Source organism: Panthera leo, chromosome C1, assembly GCF_018350215.1.
Source record: "Panthera leo isolate Ple1 chromosome C1, P.leo_Ple1_pat1.1, whole genome shotgun sequence".
NCBI classification, from domain to species: Eukaryota; Metazoa; Chordata; class Mammalia; order Carnivora; family Felidae; genus Panthera; species Panthera leo.
This window is the reverse complement of record NC_056686.1, coordinates 65,707,038-65,733,392: the sequence shown is the minus strand read 5'-3', so window position 1 is coordinate 65,733,392 and position 26,355 is coordinate 65,707,038. Positions and strand designations below refer to the sequence as shown.

Sequence of the window (26,355 nt, the reverse complement as noted above, 5' to 3'; positions counted from 1 at the left end):
CCAATACTGTGTATTTGTGTGTATATATATATAATACATATATATGTGTGTGTGTGTGTGTGTGTGTGTATATATATATACATATATATACATATATAAGCATAAATCCTAATTTTTAAAATATTGGTGAAGATGTGGCAGCATTTAATTATGGCAAGATAAGATTTAACATACGTGCCTGTTACTTTTTGGAATGTGTTAAAAGTCTCTAGAACACTCTGCCAGACAAAGTTTAACTGAAATTGAAACAAAGTGTAAAATATCTTAAAAGCAATCAAAATTACATAGAATAAAAAGACAGGATAAAGACAAAATGTAAGCGCAAACTTCAAATGTAAATAGATAAATTAGTGTTGATTCTGTTATGCTTCGCCTTTTAAACGAGTTATATGATTAATTTCGTGACTTACTCTAAACAAATCTGGGAGGACTTGCACTCTGGAGTAGACATCTCTGTAGAGCAATGGCAGTACTTTTCATTCATACATGGAATCTTGCATTTCTTCTGTAGAGGAGGGACTAAGTCCTGCAAATGGTGTTTGCTTGTTTTTATGAATGAAACCCTGAAGTACTCAGGTTTGGGATTATAATGTAAAATGCCCTTAAGACAATATGTAAATGAGTAAGAACTGAATTCGAATCAGCATTGGTGGCTTTTTCTACCCCCAGGTATGTTGCTTCAAAGGAATACTCAAGCTTTTAATCTCCTCTGATAAGTGTTAACGATTTGGGTATTTGAGGAGCAACATTTTCTGCATTGATCAAATGAAAGTATTTCCTCAGGTGTTGACTCATTAATATTAAGGATCTCTTAGAAATTGGAAGTATAAACCAGTGACCCCTCGGATTCTATCTAGGAATCGCTACATTTAAAATGTTAAGATTGTAACTATACATAAAAAGCCCTAGCCATGCTTTTGAAAGATGGAGCTGTACAAGAAAGAGGCTTCTAAATCTTTGTAAAGCAAGCTGCAAACTGAAGATAATTTCCATAATTCATTTCTTTCTTCAATATTTTTAATCTTTAATGCTGAATCCTTTCAACTAAAACTGCACAAGCGATTAGATTCAAATACACAAATATAAAAAAAGAGTTGGTGAAAATAATTTAACTTTTAAGTAGAAATTGAAGTTTCCCATAGACATGTTCAGTATTGAAGAATAGAATTTGCTTGATTGAGGCAAATACTAATTAAGCTGTGTCCAAATAAGGCATTTTCTTTTAAAAATGGGAGCTTCCATTTGAATTTAAATCACAACCCTTATAATTGAGTGTTTCTATATTACTACTCCTAGCGCCTTCCTTTTAGGTTTGCCCAGATTTCCACTCAGTTCTTTGTAGTGGCCTCCTCTAATTGTTCTTTCTATGTCTGCAATCTCTTAATTCCCTTTCACCAGGAAATGCCTATTAAAACCTCCTCAAAAGTGAATTCCTCACATAACCTTTACACAAGGGACAATGTCCATGTATGTTTATTATTGTGTGAGCTATTCATACTACATTTTTTAATTTCACAGACTGCCCAATCTTGAAAGAAATGCAAATATTATAAAACAATATAAAGTAAAAAGTGGATATTTTATCCCACACTCAATATTTTTCATAACCACTCTTTTTCTTAATATTTGCTCTGCTTCCTTCCAGACCTTTGGCATGTGCGTGTATATGTGCACACACATTTCACATACACATTTATACAAACTTAAGCAAAAAATTTGATTACAAATAAAAAAACCCTGAATCGTTTATAACCCACAATACGTCATATTCATCGTTCTTTGTTATGATATGCAATTCTCCCATTTTATCATTACATATTGTGTATATTATGCTCTAATTAATTTTACCACTTATTGATGAACATCTAATTTGTACCTAATATTTTCTTATTATAAATAATACTGCATGCACAGGGAATTCTTGTTCCAATATAGTTACATACATCCATTACATAAAATTGTTAAGAAATGCTTCTTAGGAGTAGAAATGCAACAAAACACAATGTTCTAAATTTACGAATGGTCTCCAAAATATTTACTTCAGTAGATACTTATACCAACAATATTTGAGGATGTCCCTTTTCTGACATTTTTGCCAACACTAGATATTACTATTTACTATAGTGTCTGTATAGCTACCCTGGAATATATAAACCCAAGGGAAGGATTATGATAGACTGGGGTTCTGCAACAATGGCACTGCTGACACTTTGGACCAAATCTTGTGGGAAGACCTATCCTCTGCGTTATAGGAAGCGTAGCAGCATCTCTGGCTTCTACTCACCAGATGCCAATAGCACTGCTACCACAGCTGCCTGGACATGACAACCAAAAATGGCTCCAGTACAGCCAAACATCCCAGGGGGAATGACATCCCTGATCCTCTCCATTAGGAACCACTAGTCTAGACTTGGACATTAATCATCTTCTATAGGAGTGCGTTTGGCAGCTTTCTTTAAACAACAAAAATATTTAAAAAAAAAAAAAAAAGAATTAAAATCATAACTTGGGCAATGTCCTCTAGATAACCCCGCTGAAGCTATACTGGAAACACTAGCCCTTGTATATTTTACATGTTATGGATAACAACACAGACATTTTCATTACATCTTTTAATTTAATACCATCGTGTTTGTTAGATGCATCTTTTAGTGACCTCTGTGGTTCAAGGCATTTTACAATTCTAACCTTTTCTTCATATTACATATTAATAAGCATTTCAGTGCCTGTAACATTTTGTTACTTTCTTTTGTATTATTCCAACCTTCTTGGAACAATAATAGCTAGAGTTTAAAAAAGAAAAAGTGGAGTTTTAAAACAATACTTAACATAAATAATACATTTGTAGTTTTCAATGCATTCTCATACGTGGAAGTTATATTCATACCTTCTCAGATAATCTCCTTGGGATTTGTACTAACAAAGTTTCATAAAAATTGAATAACTTTATAGAAATTAGAGATCCAAAAAGAATACTGGAAAAAATATCCCTTGGGTCTCTCAAGGCCAATTAGAAAACACTGGCCAAGGTGAAGCTCATCACTGGTATTTTGTTTTATAAATATAGCTTTACAGTGAGGGATGTTACATCATGATATAGTGAAAGTGAGTTGGTAAAGCAAGGTATCATTAGAATTATTATTCACTTCACATTTGTATAGTCTTTTAATCTTTACAAAACCCTTTTAACACCTCAGTTAATCCTCACAAAAAGTTTTGGTAGTACAACAAAATGTAAATAGTAATAGCATTTAGTAAGAGATAATGTGTTACTAGATTTTCACTAAATCTATTAACTATAACCTTGACTTATTTATAAATCCCTATGGGGGTTCTGCTATTTATAACTTTTTCAAGTATACCAATTCCTTGAGAACTGGTTATACTAAAGCAAATTATGTACATTCTTATGTGGGCAACAGATAAAACCTTCTACAACAGATAAAAGCTTCTACTCACTTAAAAATCCTTAAACTTGGCCAAAAGTTCAGTACTTGTTCTGATCATTCTTGTACCTCTGATCTAACTCTGAGCATAATACAATGTCCTTGCTGACATTGTTGGTTGGTCTGCAACAAAAATGAGCCCTTCTTTCAATCAGTCTTTATTAGCATTTGCAGAAATCTTATTCCACACATGAGAAAATATTTAATCTTTCTTGTAAGTATTTATTATAACCCTCCATCTCCTTCAATATTCTCTGCAAAATACAAATGACTCATTCTGAGACCATGGACTATCTGTGTGGCTGTGTCTTGATTTCTGTTTCTCATATGTAAATGTTGTCATGTCTAGTTTCAGATTTTTCCAAGAAAGGAACATTTAAAATTCCTTCTGATGAAGAAAGCATGCCTCCCAATGACATCTGATCAAAAAGAAACCCCAAGTTGTTCACTATTAGGGTGCAGCCTTTAGTCATTAGAGCTTAATTCACACTTATTTGGGTAACAGGCACCATTTTGTCTGTACTTTAAATAAGTGAGAACTAAGGTTTAGCAAGCTTAGGCAATTTACTCAGGATTACCCAGCTACTGAGTGGTAGAGACAAGCTCATGTTTTCCAGAGTCATGTTCTGCACCTTTTCACTACCACATGTCCTTCCCTTCTGAAGGTGGCAGATTTTTGTTAGGTCCATGAAGATCTTGTTCTCTCTTCCAGATTCTGGCAAACTGTCTTAGGGTTGAGTTGTGAAAGATCTAGCAACTACAGAGTTTCAGAAAATCATTCACAAAATTTCAGTTCTTTATTTTGCTTGTGAAGGTGTCAAAATAAATTATTTTCCATATTGTTGAAAATGAGGGAAATCTTGGCCCTTATAAATATCTCTTCCCTCATTTTGTTTTGCTTTATCTAAATCTTGCCAAGAATATCCAACAACTAACCAAAATACCCTACCTAAAATCCTGACTATATCAGACTACAGATCAGAATGTGGAATACAGATAGTATAGAGATTTACTGTTTCACTAATTCATATTCATCAATAAGTAATTTCCAATGCCCTGTTTGACATCTAATTGCTCAAATTCCTTTTTCCATTTTCTGTCATTGAGAAGAAGCTAAAAGGTGAGTTTAATGCTTCACCCATTTTTAATTGTCCTCAATTTCATATTTCTAGTTAGAAGATTTATTTTTTTAGAAAAAAAGCCTTTGGTGTTCTTTGAAAAATTATTATGATTTTATTTAACTAACATTACTCTACCAATATAGGTAGTATTAAATCAAAATAAAAGTACAGGTAGTATGAAAAGAAAAAACCTGGGAAAAAATAGGTACAACACTTTGAATATTTCAGAATAGGTCAAAACTTTATCAAGTATCAAATCCCCAGGTGAGGTTGTGCTAGAAAAACTAAGGGGATGTAAATGGAGACAGTTGCTCTCAAAAAGTGCATCAGGTTGGGGTGCCTGGGTGGCTCAATCAGTTCAGCAGTTAGGCATCCAACTTTGGCTCAGGTGGTGAACTCGTGGTTTGTGGGTTGAGCCCCATGTTGGGCTCTGTGCTGACAGCTCAGAGCCTGGAGCTTGCTTCAGATTCTGTGTCTCCCTCTCTCTCTTCCCCTCCCCTGCTCGCACTCTATCTCTCTCTCTCTCTCTCAAAAACAAATGAACATTAAAAAATTTTTTTTAATAAAAAAAGTGTATCAGGTTGACATGTATAAACAATTCTAAGACAACACACATTAGTGTACTTGAGGTAATATTTTGGAAAGGCAAAGCTGAACATCTTTCCACCCCTTGTTTACCTCTTTCTTGGCTTTATTGCTCTTGGAGTCAAATCTAAAATCTTTAACAAAGCCTACAGTAAGGTGACCATATTCACTTACTTATCACCAAAATCTGTACCTTTTTAGGTTCACTTTTAGTGAAAGTAGGTAATGAAAAATCATTCAGATTGGGTTCATTTTATTGATGGACCCATAAAAGAGCTCCAATCAAAAATCTATTTTCAAAAGTAATTTTTTTGACACAACAACAGTGATTTTGAATAGAGCACCGTGTGACTGACAGTGATGGCCATTTTGAAACCTTCTTCCACTACTCCCTGATGACAAAGGAGAAAGCTGTCCCTAACCACTCATGCCTGAGCCTATTTGAGCAGAAGGGGCTGTTTATGCTATATCTGGACAGAGTCTGGAGAAGGAGGTGGGATATTACTGGTTATCTTCCATGTTTGAGCACATGTGACTCACACACAGTGCCCCAAGAGACATGACAGGGTAGAAGTGGAGATTACCAAACATACTGGGCTTATCTTAATAAGATGTAAACAAAAAAACTCAGACAAATGCTAATCTGAACAGAACACTGGGCAACAGGCGTTAAAAATACCGTGCCCAGCTAACAGGGATAAAGTGGACACTTTACTTTGGGGGCACTGCATGTTCTGGCCCCTGTCAGCCACATGACCCTCCCATGGGATTTTGTGTTTTAATCACACTTCCTGCTTTACATTTTCTGAGCAGGGCTTCATACCTTCCCATCTCAGCACCTCTGCAGTAAAATGGCTCCCTGTCACTTCCCTCCCGCCATCCCTTCATCTAGGTAATTCCTGTTTGTCTTTCAGATATCAACTCAAAAAACACTTTCTGAGGAAAGTCCTTCCTGACTCATTGATCCGTAGTGTACTTTTTTGTGTTATATGACTTCACAGAAACTCACTTTTTTAAAAATTGTTTTCCTTAATTTATAATTACCCATGTATTAGTGTGAATAACTGATTAGTAATTGATTCATATGTTTCCTCCAGGAGACCATAAACTCTTTGAGAGTAAAACAGCTTTATGGATTTTCTCTCACTGTATTATCCTTGAGGTTTACCAGGTAGTTATCACTCAGGCAATAATGCTGGGTAAATAAATAAATGATGCAGCAAGCACAGTATTTAGTCAAAAATGTTCATTCCTTTACCCCAAAAGGAAATTTAAAGAAATCATCACCACCGCAGAAATGGGATTATTTTGAGAGGACTTCTCCAAAGAGATAATACCTGAAGCATTCCTTAGAGCACATCACTTTTCCTTCATTTCTTTTCTCCTTAGAAATGACTGTTATATGTATCTGTCTGCATTGATCTCTCTATTTAGGGTATGCTTTCACTCAGAATTCTAACATTGGCATTTTATGTTTAGCTGAATAAAGTGAGGTCCTGGCCAAATCATGTGACAGATTTCAGAAGCCAACTGGTAAAAAGTATACAACGTGGGTTCTTTCTGTGCCCTGGATTTCTAACATTGACATGAAGATATTGATGCCAATTCTATATACAGAGTTACTATAAGAAAAGAAATGAAATTAAAAGAATAAAAGCATCCTTCAAAAGTTAAAAAAGGAAAATTTTTAATAATTTAGGAGACATTCTTATGACTTTTCCATTTTTACCTTTAAAATTGGCAATAACATCAGATACATCTTTGAATTTAATTGGGTAAGATATTTTAAATATAAGTTACAGTCAAATGATCTATATATAAGTTTATGTGTGTGTGTGTGGTGTGTGTATATAAAGTTTGTGTGTGTGTGTGTGTATTGTGTGTGTATGTGTGTGTAAACACACACTTTTTTTTTTTTTTAACTAACCTCTATCTTCTTTTTCCACAGTAAGTATACATAAGGAAATTATTTCCTTGCTTGTATCTTAACAAGGGAGATTTCATCACCGGCTTTTCATTGTCACATTAAATGGAACTGTTATAAATGTTCTTCACATATAGTTTTTCTCATTTGCTTTTGTTCCTTTTCTAATATCTTGCTACAGCTCATAACCATCTACAGTTGAAACCAGCTACAAAAATAAGCCCATGGAATTCACTTACACCCACGGAATCACTTTATTCTTCATGTTTATACATTTCTAGTTCTCTCCACCTTTTGATTCCATTTTGAAGACAGTAAATTACTCTTTCAAACACTGAAAACAAGTTCGGCTATTGAAATATTCCTAATGGAAACATGTTAAAAATACAGAGTGTGAATTTTTTAATGTCTAAGATGATTGTATATCAAGATGGGATTTTTAGGAGTGCCTTGGGTGGCTCAGTTGGTTAAGGGTCCAACTTCGGCTCAGGTCATGATCTTGTGGTTCATGAGTTTGAGCCCCACATCGGGCTCTGTGCTGTCAGCTTGGAGCATGGAGACTGCTTCAGATCTGTCTCTGATCCTCCCCCGATCATGCTTTCTCTATCAAAAATAAACACTAAAAAAAAAAAAAAAAAGGATTTTTAGCCATAATAAAATGGAGCAATTATTCAGCAATTACTTGAGAGGATGTGGGAAGATATTTTCCGAATGAGGCCATATGCTTCCTACTTGTGATTAAGACTGTTGTTGTGACTTACGTGCCCAAGACTGTGAATAATGAATATACATCATAAAATCCAAGGGTCTGACCTTTCTGTTAGAGGCAAAATATTGCATATACTCCAAGGTATCCACACATAAAATAAAGGAGGTGCAACTTCATCATTTCTCTATGCAAAATTATTCCTTGAGGGTCATTACATTTTAATAATGTATAATATATCCCTCAGTTTCTATTGCTATATCTATTTATGGATAATAGATTTCTAATAAGATATTGTTTTGTCAAAATCTGCATGAAGTGAAACAAAACAAATTTTTTAAATGTTTAATCAAATTAATGGTTGAATGCTTCTTCACATGGATCATAAAGGATAACTGAGATTTAGGTATTCCATCCTTCATCCTTTTATTCATTCAGCAAATGTTTATTGAGCATCTTTTATGTACCAGACATAGTTCTAGGCCTAGGGAATATGTCAGTGAATAAAATAGAGAAAAGTCCTTACCCTTATGGATCCTGAATTCTAGACCAGGAGTCAGCAATGGCCACAGTCCACAGTCTGTTGTTATAAATTTATTTATTTATTTTATTTTATTTTTTACTGAAACACATTCACTTATTTGTGTATTGTCTAAGTCTGCTTTAATGGCATGGCAAAGTTCAGTGTTTGTAAGAGAAACCATATGGTCCTCAAAACTTAAGCTATTTACAACCTGTCCCTTTGCAGAAAAAAAAATTCCTGACCTCTGTTCTACACTTGAGTGATTTAAGAAAAGATAGCTATCCTCTCCCATAAAATATCCCAGAATATAATATTGGGTTCCTGAAGAATATGTTTCTTATATTTAAGTTATCTGGTAATTTTAGCTATAGATTGCCTTTTGAATTACTCCTACCTTTTCTATAAACCTTTGAAGATACCCAGATTTTTGACCTGGAAACTTCAGTTCTACCCTAGAGGAGTTTCAACAAAAAATAAGAAATTGTTTATATGAACAATAAATGTTTGACTTATTGTTGAATTATACTACATATTGTTAAAGTATTTATTTTGCTAACATTGTTTTAGGGGAAAGTCCTGAAAGTGGAAAAAGATCATCTGTTTTCTATTGAGGTCATATTGCCCAAAATAAAGACTGAAAGGTATAAGTCTGATATAAGGTGCTTTTTATAGGTCCAGTGAGACTATATCACAAAACAATTCTTATCCAAGTGTGGAGTAAATATGTTATATTTATCATTGGGCACATCAAATGTTGAGATAATTTGGAAGAACACATTTCTATATAAACATAATTTCCATTAGTGATAATAATTGATGTTCCTTGAGAATTTATATATTGAGCACTATTCTAAGTACTTTATATTATTTAACTTACTATACATAACCCTTTATGATAAATAGTAATAGTATCCATATTTTACATAGGACAAAATGAAATACAAAAAGTTAAATAAATTGACCAGTAAATAAGTATCAGAACTAAAACTCAAACCCATGAAGTGTGGCTCTGAGTCCATTTATCCTATTTATTTTGAAGTTGCTTCTGTTACTTTTTTTAAGTGTTTATTTATTTATTTTGAGGCAGAGAGCATGCAAGTGAATGTGGGGCAGAGAGAGGGAAAGAGAGAATCCCAAGCAGGTTCAACACTGTCAGCACAGAGCCCAGTGTGGGGCTTGATCCCACAAACCTTGAGATCATGATGTGAGCTGAAATCAAGGGTCCAACGCTTAACCAATTGAACCACCCAGGTGCTCCACATCTGTTGTTCTTTTCATACTGTCAAATTATATGTAAGGTAATGATCTCCAAATTTTTCAACTCAAGAGCCCATCAGTAAAATATATGTACCTTAATAAATAGTTTACATCTTGAAAAATTGTATATAGGGGCGCCTGGGTGGCTCAGTCAGTTGAGTGTCCTACTTCAGCTCAGGTCACGATCTCGCGGTCCGTGAGTTCGAGCCCCGCGTCGGGCTCTGGGCTGACAGCTCAGAGCCTGGAGCCTGCTTCCGGTTCTGTGTCTCCCTCTCTCTCTGCTCCTCCCCCGTTCATGCTCTGTCTCTCTCTCTATCTCAAAAATAAATAAACGTTAAAAAAAAAAAAAAGAAAAATTGTATATACTTAGTAGTTGCCTAATATGATCTGTCACATTATATGATATATACAATATATATTATTACACATTCTGAAAATATAAATTCAAAATTTTGAAGATAACAATGCTTCAATTTAATAATTCTCACTAAAATATTATTATATTTTTAAATGGAATATTGATTACACTTTTAATACAGCAATCCAAAAGTGTAGATCTAAGTTCAGTTTAACACTTGGTTTTAATGGTTATCAGAACTGATACTTCACCAAGAGACATTAAATCTGTACTTTTGTGTGAATGTATAGCCAATAGATCACACTGAGTGCTCTGTTCTAACATTCATTTCTTCACATCTTCAGTAATGCTTTCTAATTGCACTTTGAAATAATATTACTAAAAGGAATGTGTATTTAAATGTATAAATGAATGCATTTAAGTTTGTGCCATATTATTTTCCAGATATTATTTCAATTAACGTACCTCATCATGGAGAGCAAAGCTGTTTTCCAATGGTGCATGACTTTTTAAAACTCGAAGTAGAAAACATTAAGAAACTGCTAAACATGTATTATTGACTTTAGAGAAATTATGTGTTGAATTGATTATTACTTTAAATATGATTGAAAATTGTGGATCTAAATGCATATTTCAAATAGCCCTCTTAATAATTTGAATTTTTAAATGACATTTTATCAAATCTGAGTAGAACTTTATGTATTTTAATTTGGTTGACTTACATGGACTTAGAGCTTGGATAGCAACTTACCATATAAGTAGAAAAATAGTTCTGTCATTGTCCCATGTGTATATTTTTTAAAGATTTTTTTTTCTTTTTCTTCTTTTTTCCAACTTTTTTTTTTTTTTTAATTTATTTATTTTTGGGACAGAGAGAGACAGAGCATGAACGGGGGAGGGGCAGAGAGAGAGGGAGACACAGAATCGGAAACAGGCTCCAGGCTCCGAGCCATCGGCCCAGAGCCCAACACCAGGCTCGAGCCCACGGACCACGAGATCGTGACCTGGCTGAAGTCGGTCGCTTAACCGACTGCGCCACCCAGGCGCCCCATATCAGGATTAATTTTAACCTATAGTATACTTGGAGACACTTTAGGTCCTAATTTTTTACTTTGTTCGTGTTACTTTGTTAAAACTACATAAAGTTTAAAAACATATTCGTGTTACTTTGTTAAAACTACATAACTACATAACAACAGGGGCAAACCTCTCTACCTTTAGGAACAAACACTCATCTTGCTGAATGGTTTGAGAGCATGAGTGTCATATATATTTTAAATAGTAAATCCTGGGGAGCCTAAGTGGCTCAGTCGGTTAAACGTCTGACTTCGGCTCAAGTCACGATCTCACGGTTCGTGGGGTAGGGCTCTGTGCTGACAGCTCAGAGCCTGGAGCCTGCTTCAGATTCCCTGTCTCTCTCTCTGCCCCTCCCCTACTCTCTCTTTCAAAAATAATAAATAAACATTAAAAAATAATAATAATAAACCTTTATTTTCCTTGGAAAAGTATCAACGGCAATTCTAATGTGTTTCTCCTATGTCCCAGTAGATTATTTTAAGGCATTCTACTTGACCACCAACATGGACCACATTTGAAGACTATCACATTCCTAGATTCTTTGATCACAGAGAACAGTGAAGACAGGCGTCTCCACTAGGGGATCACTGGCATAACGCACTAAATCCTACTCATGTTTACAAGACCTTCACCACTGATGTCTTGACTAAGTTCAATGAACACTAATGCCAGACAGCTGACCATGTCACTACTCATTACTGTTTCACTCTTCTACTTTTGACCATTTTTAAAATTAAGTAACTATTAGCAGTTAATATAATAAATGTTTAAACATTTAAGTTTGTGAAATTTTCAATGCCAATTTAATTTTTCTTTACTGGCCCTTCATCTGTGGTTTGGTAGTTTTGTAAAGAGCTTAAGGCCATTATCTTCCCTACCCTGTCTACTAGGTACGAATCTTTGCCCTGGTACTTCCTACTTGTGTCACCTTGGGCACATTATTTAACCTCTCTGTGCCTCTGTTGCCCTAATTGTGAAATAAATGTAATGATAGTGATAATATTAAGAATATTAAGAATTACCCCCATAAAAGTTGGAGTGAGGGTGAAATGAATTAAAAATAACACTAACAATAATGTCTAGCACACAGATATGCTCATAAATATTGTTTTTGTTATGGACCCAAGTTTCAATGTTACAGCAATTTATAACTACCTGCAAAATGCTTTTTATCCCAGAACAACTGTTCACCCAATTGTAAATCCCAGCAGCGCATGCTTGATGGGAGAGCATTGCTATCTTCTAAAGAATGAACCTCAGGGTATTTATACCATGAATACTGTTAATATCTCAGATGTTCTGTGAAGGATACTCTCCTCTTATAATACTTAGAACCTGTTTAAAAATATTTAGTATGTTTTCAGATTGCTTCAACTGTTTCAAATACTGTACCATCATAATTTCTGTGAGTTTTCACCAAATTTGAATTTTTTTAATGTTTATTTATTTTTGAGAGAGAGAGAGAGAGAGAGAGAACAAGCAGGGGAGGGGCAGAGGGAGAGAGAGGAAGACATAGAATCTGAAGTGGGATCCAGGCTCTGAGCTGTCAGCACAGAGCCTAACGCGGGGCTCAAACTCATGAACCGCAAGATCATGACCTAGGCCGAAGTCAGACGCATAACCGACTGAGCCACCCAGGCGCCCCAAGTTTTCACTAAATTTGTACTAATGCAATTTTACATCTAAGCTTTAGAAAATTTATTTCTAGCCATTATTTCCTTAACACAAGTTTGTTAACAGGTGCTGGCCTAATCCATCACTTCTCAGCATAACTGTCACCGTGCACATCAAGGGATTTCTAATGGGAAGTTCTGCCTGGCCAGGATGTGTTCTTTACTGGGCTCAAACCTTTTGTATGTGCTTTCGTCCACTGTATACTATATATTTTATCAGTCTCCGCACATACACACATGTTCTGGTTCCACAACAATTGCAGCATCTGAAAATTTACCCCCTCTTCCTTTGAGATCTCTTTTCAAGCTGTCATATGTGGAGAGGGTGATGTCCTTGGGGGTTTCTACTAAGAAGCTAGTGTCATCAGGTTACAAAAAAGATCAGATGTGAAAATAATTTTTTAAAGCTATGGAGTTGTGGTGGCCGTACAAAACACAGGGTGCCCAATTAATTGGAATTTCAGATGAACAACAAATTATTTTTTAAGCATGCCCCAAATATTGTATGGGAGATACTTATACTAAAAAAGTTTTTGTCATCTAACTGCAATTCAAATTTAACAGGCATCTTGTCCTTTTATTTACTAATGAGACAACCCTATGAGAAGGGCTTATCAAAGTGTGTGTTATACAGAAGAAAATGTGACAGGGGCTTGAAGGTATAAACTGTATTTCTGACTTACTGAAAAGGAAGTTGTGTACTAGTTATAATTTGTGTTGATCTTCTAAGAAACATAGAAACAGAATCCACAAATAGGTTTTTGTATAATTGATTATTCACCACATATCTAGAACATCAATAATAAATACGAGTTATTGATAAGTTCGTATTTTTTTAAACTGGATTTTAAATTTTTATTTAAAATATAGGAAACACAGTATTTCTAGGGTATTTCATATATATATATGTACTTTATATTTTATATTTACATGTCTTTTACCTTGCATAGATTTCTGTTGCTGTCAAAACAAATTACCACAAATTTGGTGGCAAAACAACAAATCTACTGTTTCACAGTTCTGGATGTCAAAAGTCTGGGTACAGCATGGCTCAGCTGTTTCTTCTTCTGAGAGTCCCACTCGGGCTAAAATTAAGGCCTCAGCCATTCTAGAGGCTCTGGGGGAAGAATTTGTTTCCACGCTTCTTCAGGTTGTTGGCCATTTTCAGTTTCATGCAATTGATTTCCTTGCTGGCTGTCGGACAGAGGTCAGTCTCAATTTGTAGGGGCCTCCCACATTTCCTGACTGACGACCTCCTTTGTCTTCAGTTCTCTCTGACCTCCACTTCTGCCTCCTCTCTCCCACCTCTCTTCCGTAGCACCTCGCTGCTAAATCCCTCCTGCCTTTCTCTTTCATTTCTAAGGACTCACGTGCTTACATTGGAACCAACAGGATAATTCAGGATAACTTAAAGCCCATAACTTTATTCTATCTGCACAATCCTTTCTGCTGTATTCACAGGCTCCGGACATTAGCTGTGCCAATTTTCTCAGAAGAGGGGTACATTTTTTGCTTACCACATATTCTAATTTTTTCTGATACTCTGTAATTAGCATAGTAAGTAAGTAAGGGGTGATTCCAATTAAGGAATAAAATCTGAATGAAGACAAAACTCTGACTACTTGATTCCAGTGTAGCTAGTAAATTTTTTTTTAGGTAAGAGATGATATCTTCTCATTTTAAAGCTTCAACTGCAAACTACTGAGCCATCTCAGCAGTGATCTAGGGACTGAAAATGAGTCATTGTTTTTTGTGAGTTTTGTTTTTGCTTTTAGTGCCCTCTCAGTAGGCTAGTAGAAACCCACCCTTTGTCCATGGCAGAAGCAGATTAACTGGCCAGTTAATTTAAAGGTAATAAAACTATTTGAAAGGACATAGCAGTTGTAATCATGACACATTCTTAAATGAACCAGATTCCATTTGATGTATATGAAAAATTAAAGCATAGGTCTAAAAGTGCTGTAAGAGAAATTTTCTCATTCTTTTTGGTGAGATCTGACATCAGCATATAGATGGCTTCATCAATTATTGAGAAAAAGACTAAGAAAAGAAAAATGACTGATTGGGATGCTTCATTTTGATGTCTGAATTTGAAGCCCTTGGGTTGAATGTACCTGTAGGTTTAAATCTTTCAGAATTAGCTCATGCTCTCTCCCCAGCTTATCTATGTAAATTTTTTGTTTAAAAAAAAATAAGGTACTTAAACATTTTTAATGCACTCCATCAAACATCAGAGCATGTGTGCCGGGCTTTGAAGCCACTGCGCGTATCAACGAAGGTAAGAAATAGACCTCCGTATAGATAAATATTCCTTAAGATGAAGCTAGGGGAATGACTTTAAATTTAAAATACTGCTTTCTCTCAAGGGTTAAGTTTTCATGATTTTGAGTGATTTTTTTTTCGCAGCTATTTTCATTCTCTCTATATTCTCAAGTGCGGCAATGAATTTCAGAGTTCTTGTTTGCCACCTAACGTGCTTGTCTTGCTTATTATTCCCAGAAAAGTATTAAGGACTCCTAATTGACAAGCTAAAACTGTTTTTTTTTTTTTTAATTGAAACAAAAAGGATAATGAATGACTCTGTTCAATTGTAGGTCATTAATTAGCCCCTGTGCTTTCATGGAACTCATATTTAGTGATAAATAAAAAGGGAACCACAGCTGATAAAATCAGCACACATTGGTAAACATTAATGATCAAGAGTGTGAATCATTTGAAAGGCACCATTTTCTTAATTAAGGTTCATATTAATGATGTTCCTTGTATTTTAGAGAATCGCTCAAGTATTCAAGTCCATTATCATGGAGCCAGAATTGCCCATAAACACAGTGCTAGTAGTACCTTTCCAATTATTTAACCTAAAATGCAGTTATTTATCTAGCCTCAAAGTCGTTACTTCTGGAATAATTGCAAACCATTCCTCATGATCAGAAATAACTTTTAATTCTATATAATCTTGGTTTTGGCTTTTGTTTTTATCTTCTCAGACTATTTGTACTTATTTCATAAAACATTCCCTCCTGAAAATATTTTTCCTTGCCATGTAGAATGCAGAATTTCAACTTAATTTCCACCTCTAAGTAAATAAAGTCATGTGCCTTTGGGTGACACTGATTCTTTAGTTATGGTTTTTTCACTCTATTTAAACATGGATCTAAAGTAGCTTATATATTTATGGATTAAGAGAGAATGCAGGCAGTGTAAAAGCAGCAAATGTAAGTTTTTCGTTACCCCAAATTTGCTGAATATTATAATATGATGGTGGATTTGTCTCTGAATTTTGTTAAGGAAAAAACTATTCTTATATTTGGTAAGGAAGACTTTTTCAGGACTACTGTGATAGGTGTCAAAACTATTGCAATAGGGGAGAGAGAGTCAGCTCAATTCTGAATACAATAAATATAGCTGGAGATTTATAGCCAAGGATCAGGTTGTGTGTTGGGGAAAGGAGATGCGTGGGAAATTACTAAGAGCAGATAGCAAGGGTAGGGAGAATTCTTGCTAAATTTACTTAACAGGACTCTTGCTAAAAGGCAGGCCAGTGTGATCAGATACCAAGGTTGGGGGTGGTGAGGAATTTAATTAGATATTGAGAGTGACCAGATATCAAGGGTGGTAGGATTCTCTCTAGGCTGATTTAGCAGGATTCTTGATAAAACTGAACTCTACAAAGATGGACACTGAAGCCAAATGCTGAGGCCTAGTTGAGAAGAGAGCTCAGAGGAGGCTCACTGAAGTTTGGTCAAGAATTTCGTCAGTGTTCTAATGACTAAGGCAAGGGAAGAACGTGTTTGCATACAGAATTTTCATTGTCCAGAACAGTAGAGAATACTGTCACGGTTTACACTGCCATCGAATTGAACTCAAGCCTGATTTTATCATTTGGGTTTCAGTTTTCAATAAACATACACTGGGAGGCAGTATGTAACAAGGTGGCATTTAAACAGGAGTGGTGAAGGAATTTGCCCTGGCAATTCCTGAAAGCCCGGCAAATACAACCACCCTAGGGCACGCTGGTGGGCTGGAGGAAGGACAGAGAATCCAATGTGAATGTAGTGACGAGATCAAAGGATAGAGATGTAGGACGTGAGAGAAGAAGTATAGTGAGACAAATCTAGAGGCCATTGTGAACTCCTTAGATCTAACTCTGAGTGAGATGAGAAGCCATCAGAAGGCTCTAAATAGAGACATGGTCTGACTTACATTTTAAAGGGATCAGTCTGACTGCTGTAATGTGAGAATAGAAGGCGAAGACAGAAGCTGGGAGACCAATCAGGGGGCTTTTGCAATAGTCCAGATGAGACACAGTGTGGCCTCTCCCAGGAGAGGCACTGCAAAGACAGTAAGTGGTAGTCATATTCTGAATATGCTGTAAAGGTAGAGGAGAAGGGTTTGCTCATGAAGAAGCCTGATCTTCTAGAAGGATGAGGTAACTTTTTTTTTTTTTTCTGAGGTGAGGAGATTGAAGCAAAACTAGGTTCTTTGGGGGAAGAAAGGCAGCTTGGTTTTTGACATGTTCAACTCCTGATGCCACTAGACCTACTGAAGCAGTTGGGTAGGATGTTAAGGATAATATTTTGAGGGGCACCTGGGTGGCTCAGTGAGTCAAGCATCCAACTCTTGATCTCGGCTCAGGTCATGATCTCACTAACCGTGAGACAGAGCCCCACGTCAGGCTCTGACAGCACAGAGCCTGCTTGGGATTCTCTCCCTCTCTCTCTCTCTCTCTGCCTCTTGCCCCACTCACACTCTGTCTCCTTCAAAAAAAATAAACATTAACAAAAAAAGGATAATATTTTGAGCCATTGGGTCTGATAACCCAAGGAAATGAGTATGTATAGATAGATCTGATGACTGAGACACTGAGTAATCTCTTATTTTCTCTGCGTTGCCTCCTTTGGCTTCACTGGTCATTCAAGATTGGCTTAGAAATCGTATGTTAGTGTGCCATTACCTGTGTTCTTTTACACTACTATGCAAACAGTCACTGGGCACTTACTGAATAGTGTTGTACCTATCAATTGACTGGTCATCTCTTCCATTATACTGTAAGTTTCTTACGGAAAAGGCTTAAAAGTGTTCTTTTAAGGGAAGTGGAAGAATAAATTAAAATCCTTTGCATTTAACATAAAATCTAAGTAACATTCAGCCTTGTCTACTTCACTCACCTCTTTTCATACTACCCTTCCCTTTATTTACTACACCCCAGTCCCCTTTGCTAATTCCTTCAGCGTATACCATATCCTCAACTCTCTCAAGCCTCATGGGTTCTTTGATCTGCTAATGTATTATAACTTATTAAGTCTTGGTTTAAATACTAAATCCTAAGAGAAGTACTTCCTGAACCTTTATCTTAATCCACCCTCGTTTTGTCTCTCCTAATAACCCACATTTGTCACTTGATAGCATTTATCACAGTTTGTAGATTTATAAGTATTTATGTGATAATTTACTATAGAATTGTCTTAATACATTTATGAAAACAAAGGACAATGTCTGTTTTGTTCATTAATATACCCACCTCTCACCACTATCCCAGAGACTTGAGCCCTTTATAAAATGTTTAGAATACATGTAAAAAGCTTCATATATTTGAATTAGTACCAATGAATGTGGATAATATAATCAACATGTTTGTGATTTTATTCATTACGTAAAACTGTAACACCATTTGATAAATATATTTTAATCTGTGTTCTCTTATAATTGGGAAAGTATAAAATTATGGAATAGGAATTAGTCTCCTGCTTGTCCAGCAACACCTGGTTTTTATAAGTATGTAAACATTCTCCCTATTAGACACAAAAATGTACTTTCCAGAACTGGATCACCCATAGGGAATAAGTTTACATACTTATAAAATGATGTGGAACAACATTTCAAATATATACGTATTTCTGAGAAGACATAGCAGTATGAGCAACTATTTTTCAAGCCTGTTTTATTGAAAACAGTTTAAGAAACTTTAGTTAATATTATAAATTAGTCACATGGAAAATGTATGCAACTAGAAAACAATTTTTTTGTTAAAGCTATCTCACAACTCTTTGCTGAGATGACATATTCAATATAAATACTTCATAAAAATTCTTCGGAAATACTCAAACCAACAGTGGTTTGACATATACTATTTATACTAGCCAAATTATAATACTTTTTATTATTTAAAAACATATGCATATAATTATAGTATTAAATACAGTTGTTTCCAAATTTACTTAAAGAAGCTATAGCTATAAAACCCTAGAAAATATGATGCATCCCTCCTTCATAAGTATAGTCTCCTTACAAACTTAAATATTATTAAATTATCATTTCAGTTAGTTATTTGAGCTAAGATAGGGTGAAACTATCAATTCAATCAATTTTAATATGCTTTCTCTCCCCCTCTACAGTTGCTGAATTCTTTTCTTTCTATCAAAGAATTATTGTACTTGGAATTAATTAATCATATAATTAGAAGTAATAGACATTTGGAAGCAGAAAGAACAGAATAGACCCTCATCCCTCTAAGATTTTCTCTCAAGGACTTCTCCATGGAGAAGTGACTATATGAAATTATCTGACCCATTATTTCATACTGCTATTTATAATAGTAATTAGTAAATTTTGAGAAGTTATACAAAACTTCTTAGAATATAGGGGAAAAAAGCCAATTTTTTCCATAGCTATAAGCTCTTGAAATACTAGTATAAGAATTAGATTAAAATACTGCATTTTGCTATTTTTACAAAATGGCTTTTGAAAAAATGTTTGGATTAATAAAATATATTCAATAAATGATTAATCTACAAATTATTTTTATAATATTTAATATTTTTAATTGTTAGTATTCTCATATTAAAGTGGACATACACTAAAAAGTACCCTTAATTTAGTCTTCTGGGACCACAAATATGACCTAAAGGTTTCCAAAAATACGGGAAAGAGGAAACTTTTCATAAGCAGTCACTTTAAAAGGAGTAAAAATTGTGTGTATTCCTTGTAGCCCATAATAAGAAATATAAATAATAGAATGATAAATGTTTATTAATAAAATACATATGCCTTCAGAAACATTTCTTTCATTGATTGATATTTTGAAAGATTCTGAGGTTAAATCTAAGGGAAGGAAATTTCAGCATAAATATTAGGCGACATTGCTAGATGAACCATACAAAAGAAAGTACATTCAAACATTTTCTAGGTATTTGAAGGTGTTTTGTTGGGTTTTCTAATCCCTCTGATATCTTTTTCCAGTTTAAATTTTTAAAAGCTGACAGAATTATCACTAACACTTCTCATCGAAGAAACAGCACACAATTGAATGAAGAAAAATTTGATTTCTCAAATGTTCACAAAGTTTTTCAAACCAAAATTTTACTTAATGTGCATATTAATCTTATTATTGGCAGCAGCTGATAATCATCAATCTGTAGATGTGATCATACATCTGAAGAAGTTTCTTGAACATGTTGTTTTTAATACAGTCTGGCAAATTGTATTACCATTTGTACCAACAATTTTCAGTGATATTATAAAGATCAACCCCAGATCTGTTTCTACCAGAGGGTTTGTACTTTGTAATATACATAAAAGTTCTAAGATTTTCTAGTTTCCATCTTATTTGAAATCTTTACTATTTATTTATTCCTTTTATATGTATCTAATTTACTATGAAAATGGTCTTTTCTTTGAAATTCATTTATTTTCTCAGGTTAATCTCTTGGCTTTTGGATTTATCATATACAAAGTTTTTCGTCACACTGCAGGGTTGAAACCAGAAGTTAGTTGCTATGAGAACATAAGGTAAATGTCTCTTTCACTCTATTTCTTTAGTAGTTAAAAGATTGAGTACCTTAAGGCACAAATAACTCTTGGAAAGGCTATTTTTTAATTTTTTTTATAACTTTCTTCTGCCATATTAAAAAAACTTATTGTCAAATAGCATTTTAAATATGTTTAATAAGACTATAATCACCACAGATTAAATGGTAAGTAAAGCCATCTTTTCTAACATAATCCCCTTTGAAAGAAAAGATGATGGCTGTGTTTTAAGGCAAAAATTGGCCTTAGCGATTTTCTTTGGAAAACACTCCTCAGAGCTTAGTAACTGTGTTTCTTTCTTGTGACTCCTACTTTGCATGCTGCCATGATTTTTCCTTCAACCCTCTCTTTAAAACTGATTTATTGAGACCTCGAAAATGGTTTGTTCAGGAAAAACTGAAGTGTACTATAGGGAACATTAGAAACGACTAACGTTTGTGTTGCTTGGAAACACTCCTGTAGTTTCAATACCTTACACAAGATTTATAGTTAGGATTTAGCAAACGTTTGATCGATTACTTTCTTTTACTCCTCTCCATTCATAGCTTCATGTAGTGTGCTGGTTTTAATAAAGTTGAAAATGACTCATTTTCTGAGGTATACTGCTAAAACATCTTCTGCAGGAGAGAATGATTGGACAAAGAATGAATAAGAAAATAATCATTAGTTGCCTCATTTTCAAAGCAATGTCCTCAGTGAGCAGGATTGAATGTTGTTTTACCAGAAGTCATAGGCAGTAAGTTGAAAATATGTAAGAGTATGTGCATGTATTTTTTTTTAATTTTTAAGAAAGCGGTATTCTGACATGAATTTATTTTGAGGTAACTGTATTGTAACAGCAGAAAAAAGAATCTAGTTTTATATCTTATGCTTTCTTCTTTACTAAACCTGAAAGGAAAGCAGAACCTTCCTTTGATGTCATGCACATGTACTCACCCAAGTCCACCCGGTATACTTTGCAAGGTTTCTTAGGGAAAATGCTCCCTAACAGATAGATGTCTTACCTTCAGGAATTATTACAACATTTGATTTGAAATCAAAGCACATACGCTGCAGTATACTAGATAAAAATATTTTAAGATTAAGGGAATTCCAGGACGCTTGGGTGGCTCTCTCGGTTAAGTGGCCAACTTCAGCTCAGGTCATGATCTCACAGTTCTTGAGTTCAAGCCCCGCCTCGGGCTCTGTGCTGACAGCTCAGAGCCTGGAGCCTGCTACACATTCTGTGTCTTCCTCTCTCTCTGCCCCTCCCCTTCTCTTTCTCTCTCTCTCTCTAAAGTAAGTAAACTTTAAAAAAAAAATTTTTTAAAGATTAAGGAAATTCCTTGAAAAATACCATATTTTAATAGCGTTGCCTTCATTTTGGAAGTGCATCCCTGTCATGGTGCAGTAACATACCCTAAAGGCTGTCCCACGTAACTAGCATGATGTATCAGTTTCAAAATCCTTATTGGTCTTTGCAGAAGATTTCTTAATTGTACCGAAAAGCCATTTCCCACATAATTTGAGGAGTTTAGGGATGTGTTGAGTCTATGTCATTTTCTTAACCGAAACATTTCAAATGTGTTACAGGTCTTGTGCCAGAGGAGCCCTTGCTCTCCTGTTCCTTCTCGGCACCACCTGGATCTTCGGGGTTCTCCATGTCGTGCACGCATCAGTGGTAACAGCTTACCTCTTCACCGTCAGCAATGCTTTCCAGGGGATGTTCATCTTCTTATTCCTGTGTGTCTTATCTAGAAAAGTAAGCCGTTTCTTTTATTATAATTGCGGTCAACCCTATAGCATATTCATGTAGCATCGGCTACCAAATTGATAAAAATTCTTATTCTCATGGATTTGTGCTGTCTTTATTGCCTAATGCAGTCCATTTTAGTATCAAAATAATTGGAACATCTATCTGTTCATATGGAAATATGCTTTAAAAAAAACTTGCTCTTAGGAATGTAAACATAGCTTATATTAATTTAAGCATATTCTGACAAATAATGAGAAAATCATACTTTAGAAAACGAAATATAACAATTTAATGTGATTTGAAAATAATTTGATGTGACCATTGCAATTATGTTTAACATTTCTTTTTTTTTCTTCTTTTTAGATCCAAGAAGAATATTATAGATTGTTCAAAAATGTCCCTTGTTGTTTTGGATGTTTAAGGTAAAAATAGAGAACTATGGATAATTTTTGCTCTACATAAGAAAACCAAGCTGTGGATGGCCAATGTATAAAAATGACTTGAATCAATGATCTAATTATTAATTACTAGATAAGTATTTTAAATCCATTTTTCTGTTTACAGTGTAGAAACTGTAGATAAGATACCATAATTATGTACCATATAGCTATAGTTTGCTTTCCCACATGACATAGTTAGTTATGTCAAAATAGTATTGCAAATATTTGAAAAGTAATTGGTTTCTCAGGAGTGATATCACTGCGCCCAAGGAAAGACTTTCTTTCTAACACAAGAAATATATGAATGTCCTGAAGGAAACCACTGGATTGATATTTTTGTGACTCATGTTGCCTTTGAAACTAGTCCCCTATCACCTTAGTAATGAGCTCTGTTACAGAAAGTGGAATATGAGAGAATGAAGGGGCAGAATGTAAAGCAGTAAAAGGGAAATGGCTATTATAACAATGAGATGTATTTTGAGTAAGCTTGTTTTTTTGTAAACTAAATGAGAAATTATAGATGAAATAATTGAATAAACACTTCTTACCATTGCACGAATTTTTCTGAACTTAAATTTAGACTAAGACAACTTAGACCTTTTCTATATTTATTTTCTTTCCTAATATTTGAAAAAACCCCATAAAACTTTACAAATGAAAAGGCAGGCAATTATGTTCTGGTTTTTGGGTTAACATCATAAGGAGGTATGTGCTGTTTCCATACTAATTTCATAGATTATAACTTCAAATCTTTAATCAGAAATACATAAATGTGTCAAACTATAATATTTTTCATGGCTGTAAATGTAAAAATAGTGTATATAAAAATTGAAGTATTCTCTTCTATAACCTTTCAGTGTAGTGAATAATATTGGATCTCATTAGGCTAGTATATTTGAGTTCTTTATTTCTTTTAATTTTGGAAATATTATAGTTCACATGACAATATTCCCTTTTAACTTACTATTTTTAAAAGGGCATTGTAAATATGAAAGTATTCAGAAAGTGAATTGCCATTTTTTTCTGTTCAGAAAAGTACACATTTAAAAATGTTATTTATAACAAAGGAATCACTGAGAACTGTAGAAATGTTCACAGTGGATATATTTTCTGACAGTTTTCTACTATCTATTAAAGCATATCTGCTTAAATGTATGGTTTCTATCTATCCTCAAATCTTCTCATTAAAATGTGGAAGCAGGGATTTTATTTCAAAAATATGTAATTGTCTGCACCTGCCTGTAGAAGTATGCCAACACACTAAATGTTGTGATTTTAATTTCTCCAGCTTTTAAAATGAAGTCTGTCAAAACTTGCTCTAACAAATAAAATGTTATCTAAATGAATACAGCTACTGTTTGCTGAGTCATTTTCTCAAGAAAGATGAGCTACCTGCCAATATGTCCCTACACATTTTTAGAGAATCCATGATAAATTTTCATTATATCTTCTGATCTCTTATATGCTAAGCCTGTGACCTATTATTACCATTGTCATTATAGAACAGGGTTATAAGCATGTGATATTGAAAAACTAATCTGTTCAATCGATACATACGAATGATGTATGGCAGGCAGAATAATAGCTCTCCCAATACTCTCACACCCTAATCTTCAGAATCTGTGGCCACTATGTTAGGTTACATGGAGAGAAGAATTAAGATCGCTAATCAGCTGACCTTGACATGGGGACATCATCCTGGATTATCTAGGTGGGCCCAATGTCACCACAAGCGTCCTTGTGAATGAGAAAGGGAGAAAGGAGAGCACGAGAGAGTGACACAGCCCGAGATGGCTTGACCAGCCGTTGCTGGCTTTGAAGACTTCTGAAGTCTACAAATGAAGGAAACTTCACAGCCTCTAGAAGCTGAAAAAGACAAGGAAACAGATTCTTCCCTAGAGCCTCTAAAAGGAAGTAGATGTGCTGATACCTTTTAGCTTATTTTAGCCCAGGCTGACCTATTTTGGACTTCTAACCTCCAGAACTGTAAGATAATAAAGGTATATTGTTTAAGCCACCAAGTTTGTTGAAAATTTGTCACAAGTTTATTGATAATTTTTGATAATTTGTTATAGCTACCATAGGGAATATTATGGAAATATGTATAACATCTTTAGAGATAATCAACTATTCATATCATTAGGACAAACCTTGACTCTAGTGTCTTGTTTTTATCAACCGTCCCTTAGATATTATTGGATAAAGCTTGTATTCTTTAGCATACTGTTCAAACCTCCTTAGGAGCCTCCTGGGTGGCTTCTGAAACAGCCCCCATATGTGGAGGACAGGGTGAGACCGAAGAAAGAGGCAGGCCACTCCAGATTGGTACAAGGCAGGTTCAATAAGCAAGAAAATTTGTCTTATGGGATTTGTCTTAGGTTGCCACAAATAAGTAGATCTTTACACCCACCCATCAAATCTTAAAAGTTTATATAGAGTGGCGCCTGGGTGGCTCAGTCGGTTAAGCGGCCGACTTCGGCTCAGGTCATGATCTCGCGGTCCGTGAGTTCGAGCCCCGCGTCGGGCTCTGTGCTGACAGCTCAGAGCCTGGAACCTGTTTCAGATTCTGTGTCTCCCTCTCTCTGACCCTCCCCTATTCATGCTCTGTCTCTCTCTGTCTCAAAAATAAACATTAAAAAAAAGTTAAAAAAAAAAAGTTTATATAGAGACTGTCACATATACCATCCAGATGGTCTCAATGCCACATTCCAATCTCAAGATTGCATTGTTGGGGTATCTTCTTGGAGCACTGAAGACAAGCAGGATGTACATTCCAAGGACAGTGAAGGGGTGAGGAGCCTCCAAGTGCCCATGTCCAGCTTGCAGGTCAACCACATGTCAAGTCTTCTTGATGACCTCCTCCAACAATAAGATTTCAGACCTTTCAGTTTTTACTTTTTTCCCTCTGAAAATTTCTTTAGTCACACCAAACTGTTTCTTTTTCCCAAAACTTACCATGAGTTACCAAATTCCCAATTCCTAGAATTTCCTCCTTGTGAACATCATTACTCTGACAAACATTATTTATCCCTAATGTATCTTTACATGTATCTTGAACGTATCTTCTCTATGAAGCCTTCCTGGATTCATGCGAGGAATTAATCACTTCCACTTTTGTGTCAGCACTTTCTCTAGTACTTATCCTATTTTAATATTCATTACATTGTATTGCAATTGTTTAGACCAAACTCAGGACATTCATTGTGCCTACTTTTGTTCTTCATTGAGGACAGGAACCTTTTCTCCTTTTTGCTTCATGAATCAGTGTTACTGCCCTCTGCTGCCTTGTGATCATATGACTGATATAAGAGAGTCTGGACCCTCTGAATAGTCTGGCCTTTTGCTTTAGTATTCCACACTGGAAGCCCATTCAGTGAACTGGCTTTCTCAGGTAAAGCCCTCGATGCTTGTCTCTGTTAGAGTGTTCAGGGGAAGATATGGCCCAGCAATCTCAAATTGGTGAGGTACAGCAGGCAGAAGGATTAGGCTACCAGTGTAGACGTGAGCTCAGAATATGGCTTTACCTCAGTTTTTCCAGGAAAGATCTTCTTTGGGGATTTGTAAGGAGCTTGCCAAACTGCTAATAAAGTAGTGATTTATTTTCCATTTGGCTGTTATTCCTCATGTAACACTCACTTCCTTGTTTGATGGTGAGTGAGGTAAATATTAGGATTTTAGATTCAATTTCCTCAACCTCTAAAACG

At 35.0% G+C, this 26,355-nt stretch overlaps 1 protein-coding gene across 1 annotated transcript in view; it reads left to right on the top strand.

The window, feature by feature from the left end:
• The window catches only part of ADGRL4 (adhesion G protein-coupled receptor L4), a 110,397-nt gene extending 85,827 nt beyond the window's left edge, over positions 1-24,570 (top strand). The window contains exons 14-16 of the mRNA XM_042952346.1: positions 20,367-20,458; positions 22,049-22,217; positions 22,575-24,570. Coding sequence (XP_042808280.1) covers positions 20,367-20,458; positions 22,049-22,217; positions 22,575-22,637 — 324 coding nt within the window. The 3' untranslated portion in view covers positions 22,638-24,570. The remainder of the gene's footprint in view (positions 1-20,366; positions 20,459-22,048; positions 22,218-22,574) is intronic.
• The last annotated feature ends 1,785 nt before the right edge of the window (positions 24,571-26,355 follow it).